This window comes from Arachis duranensis, chromosome 10 (genome assembly GCF_000817695.3).
Source record: "Arachis duranensis cultivar V14167 chromosome 10, aradu.V14167.gnm2.J7QH, whole genome shotgun sequence".
NCBI lineage: Eukaryota > Viridiplantae > Streptophyta > Magnoliopsida > Fabales > Fabaceae > Arachis > Arachis duranensis.
Window position 1 is genome coordinate 84,998,248 of NC_029781.3, and position 5,309 is coordinate 85,003,556.

The 5,309-nt window shown below is 38.1% G+C and overlaps 1 protein-coding gene across 1 annotated transcript; it reads left to right on the forward strand.

Annotated features, from left to right (window-relative positions):
* The first annotated feature begins 2,316 nt into the window (after window positions 1–2,316).
* LOC110276931 (protein FAR1-RELATED SEQUENCE 5-like) lies at window positions 2,317–4,328 on the forward strand. Its single transcript, XM_021134037.2, has 2 exons — window positions 2,317–4,170; window positions 4,266–4,328. Exons 1-2 carry the CDS (start codon window positions 2,317–2,319, stop codon window positions 4,326–4,328), a joined length of 1,917 nt encoding a protein of 638 aa, XP_020989696.2.
* Window positions 4,329–5,309: the final 981 nt, after the last annotated feature.

The following is a 5,309-nucleotide window of genomic DNA, read 5'->3' on the forward strand; positions in this document are numbered from 1 at the left end:
ACTTGGAGTCATTTGGTTTGCTTAATCTCACTGCGAGGCGACTCTGTGATCGTCATTCATCTCTCGTCATCTCTCCGGTAGGCTGATGCTTCTTCAGTGGCATCAATTTTTGTATTTCTTATGCTTCTTTAGTGGCATCTATTTTTCTATTTCTTTTTTAAGATTCTCCGGTTATAGTAGTCTTAGGTCTCTGCAACTTGGTATTGAACATTTTTCTCGGTTAGATACTTTGATGGTTGATAATTATGAGAAGTTAGAATTATGAACAAATTCGAAGTTGAGGTAAAGGTTGTAGATTTTGTTTCTATGCCCAATTTAGTGACCTTGCCCATTGACTTTAAGGATGTATGAAGTCGTTACAGTATTTCTTGGTTGAAGATGCATCAATTGTGTGGTGCTTCTTGTGTGAGTTACAAATTAAAATTGTAGAACTTATTTCACGTGGATTGTTAAAGTGTTACATAGCTAAGGTATCTGAGTCATGTGACAAATAGATAAAGTTATAAACACAACCTGCTAATTACCCAAATATGATAATAAGCTTATTAATTTTGTGAAAAAAGGGGAACAGAGATTGGTGCTAAGAAGAACCCTTTCGTTGTCATCGCAAGTGTAATGAGCCTGCAATTTTAGTTTGGGCATGAAATTTAAGTAGCAGGCAAATAATAAACCAATCAAATAAAAATCATGAAACTTTAGGGATAGTATTTGTTTCCCTTTTTTCCCTCTTTAAAATTAAAGTAAGTCTTGTCTTCCAAGTTAATAATACATGAAAATCTGTTAGAATATCATTAAGTTTTAAATGACGAAATTGAGAAAAAATATTTTTTACGAACTCAAAATAAAATTCAAAAAACTTGAAAGTTTAATTGTGGCACTTATATATAACAACATTGTATTAGAAAAAGATTTTGCAACATTTATTAAGAGGCCTTAGCTTAACTAAAAATTTGAGGCTGAATTGAATATGAAGATTAAGAATGTAATTCCAATACCTCCTGAATATCTACAATAATGGCTAGTTCAGGAAGCAACAAGACTCTAAGACCCACATATTCATGTCTTCCATTGTGTCTGAATCTTAATGGAATGGAAAACTGATCAGTGTAGACACTAGGCAATGACTAATCAAATTTTTAACAGAAAGGCTAAACCTGTGCACTAATTAAGGGCCTCAAAATAAGCTCAACCTTCTTGATGGCCTCTTAAATTTGTTCAATCCATGTTTTGTATTGGCATATATAGCCTTGACCTCATTTCTTATTATGTTATTGAGAGTGACACATGCTTTTCTATAATGCACTAAACTTGGCTTCAATTCTTCAAATTCCCATTTTATTATCCTACTTCCATACAAGGTATAAACCTTTCAAAACAGAACTTTGTAACTTTGACCAACTTGCTGGTTGGAAGTTTGAAACATGTCATTACATCCACGTTGTGTGTAGCTTAGTGACTAATTGGTGATTCAGTAATCGAAATTTTGGGAAAAGTTGCTTATTATGGAAATTTTTGTTGATTTTCTGATGCATTCATGTACTGAACGAAGCACTTTTACTGTTGTTGATGAAGCCACAGTAACTGTAACTGTTACTTTGTTGTTGAATTAAGTAAAATAAAAATAATTTTCCGTTAGTATGGATTGATGGAATTTATATATATTTTTTGTTTATGTTTGATCAGTTACTGAATTTAATAGTATTTGTTATGTGTGTATGTAATTATAGGTTGTTTTGTCTAGTCTTTTGTTTTTGTTATTTAACTATTTAATTATGATTTTGTATTAATGATGCTAAAATGGTAGCATTATTGTATTGAATATCTTAATTTGAGTTGAAAGATTAATTTTATATTTCATAAGGAACATAGATTGAATAATAATTTGCACTTCTTGATGAGGACATCATCAATTATAAGAAATTATTTGGTCACTTGCATTATGGCCCCTAATTAATTAGTGTACCTCCGCCCATGCAGGAAACATCACTGGACATTGGCATGGACGAGGCGGCGTTTGGAACAGAATATTTAGATGGTGATGGTGACCTGGGCAATGATGTACGTGGCAGCGGTTTAACAAGGCCGGAGGAGGTGATGGAGATGTTGTTTAACTCTCCCGATGAGGCTGCTCGTTTCTACGAACAGTATAGCCGAGGCAAGGGTTTTGCTATGCGTGTTGGTAAGAAGTTAAGAAATAAGAATGGGGACATCGTGCGATACACATATTTGTGCAACAGAGAAGGGTTTAGGCAAAAGAAGTGGTTGGAGTTGGAAGGAAGAAAGAGAGAGCACAAGGTGGTTACGCGATGTGGGTGCATGGCAGAGATGCGTATCAAGCAAAATGATCAGATGGGTAAATGGTATGTGTCGAGATTTATAGATGACCACAATCACGAGCTCCTCCCTCCGAAGTTGGTGGAATACTTGCCTCCACATAGGAAGATGTCGGATGTGGACGTAGCCCACATGGATAGCTTACGGCAAGTTGGGATTTCGGTTCCTAAAATATATGAGTCGCTTGCAGCACAGGCTGGTGGCTTTGATCATATCCCATTCACAAAGAGAGATATGTACAACGAAGTGAGGCGCCAACGAGGCATGAGGAAGGGAGATGTCAATGCAACGATAAGGTATTTTGAGGCAGGTGCAAAGGCGGACGAGAAACTCTTTTGGAGGTGTCAGGTGAGTGCAGATCAGCATATGTGTGATCTGTTTTGGTGTGACGGGAGGAGTCAGGATGATTATAAAATTTTTGGTGATGTCCTTGCGTTTGATGCAACGTACGGGCGCAACAAATACAACCTACCGGTCATTATTTTCTCCGGGGTGAACCATCACAACCAGACGTGCGTCTTTGGGGCTGCCATGGTCTCTTGTGAAACCCAAGCAACTTATGTTTGGGTTTTGCAGAAGTTCTTGGAATGCATGGAGGGGAAAGCACCCAAGGCAGTAATAACAGACGGAGATCGTTCTATGCGAATGGCAATTAATGAAGTTTTTCCGGAGGCTCACCACAGGCTTTGTGCATGGCATCTACTAAAAAATGCCACAACAAATGTGTGCTTGCCGCGGTTTACAACGTTATTTAGATATTGTATGCTTGCTGATATTGAGATAGAAGAGTTTGAACAGCATTGGGAGGCAATGTTGGATGAGTGTGGAGTCCGAGATGTAGAGTGGGTTCAGGATACATACAGGAAGAAATTATATTGGGCAACTGCATACATACGCGGTAGGTTCTTTGCCGGCATTAGGACGACATCGCGATGTGAATCGCTGCATGCGAAGCTAGGCAGGTTTGTGGAGAGGAGGTATGGGATACTCGACTTTGTGACGAACTTTCAGCGTTGTGTTGAGTTCCTCAGAGATAACGAGGATGAGATGGACTTTCGGTCCTCGTATGGGACCCCCGTACTGCAGACTCAGTTTCCGGAACTTGAGAAATCCGGAGCAATGAAGTATACCCGTGAGATATTTTCAAGGTTCCGTGAATCCTTGCAAAGGTGTGTTCGGATAACCGTTGTGGAGAGCCAGCCGTGTGAGGGCGGTACTATTTATGTGACACAGAAGTATTTGCGACCGGGAAGAAAGTGGAATGTTATGCATGTGTCGGCGTCGGATAAATATACATGTAGTTGCCAAAGAATGGAATCGTTTGGGCTACCTTGTGTGCATATACTCTCAGTTTTGGTTCGGTTAGACGTGGGTTCTCTTCCAGACACCTTGGTCTTGGAGAGGTGGACTAAGTCAGCCAAGTTCGGTTTGTATGATGATGTTGCTGGGCACAAAATAGTTGATATTGCTGCCCTGTACAGGATGCGGATGGGAACATTTTTGCAGCACTGCAAGCGTTTGGCTCGGCTTGTGTGTAACAACGAGGACTTATTCAAGTTGTATACAGAGCAGATAGTTCAGGAAGCAAATAATCTTGAAAGTATGAATGATTCGGGGAATAGTGTCGGCGTTGGTGGTGGCGGCAACAATGGTAGAGTACTAGATCCGATTGGGGTTCGTACCAAGGGCACCGGGCGTGGTAATGTACAGGTTGGGGCAAGGGGAGTGAAGCGTAGAAAGTGTAGCACGTGTGGGGTAGTCGGACATCGTCGAACTCGATGCCCAAATCGGGCGAACATGTCGGTGCCAAATAGCCAGGATGAGGTGCCGCAAATGGTGTCATAGTCTGCGGTGCCTGTAAGTAGTAAGGTCACTTTAGATTAATTACATGACACTTGTTGAGTTGACATTATGCTTTCTTCCATTTGCAGGGTGATTTTCCTCCTGTCGAGAATATAGGGGTGCAGGATTGCTATCGTCCATCAGCTACATAGATCAGAAAGGAAGATTTAATTTTTTGAATTTATAATCTAGTTTAGAAGTAGAGCATAACTCCACTGAGTTGTTAGATTAATTATTCCATTTCATGGTTTTAAATGCATCCTTTAGTGAGATGATGTTAGTTTATGAATTCAAATCCCATGCAAATTTATTTTCAGGGGGTGAAAGTCATGACTTGTAAGATGTAATCAATCATAATTGTTGAAAAAAAATTAGATTGATGTGTTAGATATTCTTGTTTATGTTTTATGTTTGAAGTTTCTCACTCTTTGATTCCTTTTGGTATGTGAGCCATTATGTTTTTGTTAATTATCATTGTCAAGACCTTTATAGATTCCGTTGGATCATTTGAGAATAGGAGATTAGAAAATGAGTTATCTGGTGGGAAAGGCCATTTTGTGGACAGGTGTGGTTTGCCAATAAGCACATATTTCAGGGCCACGAAGCTGCTGTGGTTGATGGAAAATGTAGACGCCGTGAAGGAGGGTTTAAAGAAAAAAGATGCCCTGTTCAGAAATGTAGACACTTGGTTAATATGGAATTTAACTAGCAATTACCTTAGGAATAGTTGCTGTAAACTTTTCTGCATATACAGTTTAGAATATGAAAAGTTAGTATCCAAGGAAAAGCATGACTTTGAATGAATGTCCCTGGTATGCAATAATAATATTGTAAAGATGAATCACCATCATTTTTGTTAGTAAGTTGGTATTAATAGAAGTGGTCAAAAGTAACTATTTCATGAAGTTCTATTATTTTATTTTAGTAATGTTTTTAAGTAAACTTGGCCGTATACTAACAAGTAAGGATTAAGAGTTTAAGATGGCCAAGACATTTTTCTTTTTCATTTATCAAGTGGACAGAAGCTGATGAATAATATTAACAAAAAATTATATGTAATATTTGGAAAAATATTTTTTTAATAAAAAATAAGACAATAAATTTTACTGAGTACTATGAATAATATTAACAAA

What these genes read in the sequence shown, in the direction of transcription:
- LOC110276931 (XM_021134037.2), top strand. Translation starts at nt 2,317, where the DNA reads ATGGCAGAGATGCGTATCAAGCAAAATGATCAGATGGGTAAATGGTAT. An exon ending in AGGATGAGGTGCCGCAAATG is followed by an intron (nt 4,171 to 4,265) that starts GTGTCATAGTCT and finishes TTCCATTTGCAG; the next exon opens with GGTGATTTTCCTCCTGTCGA.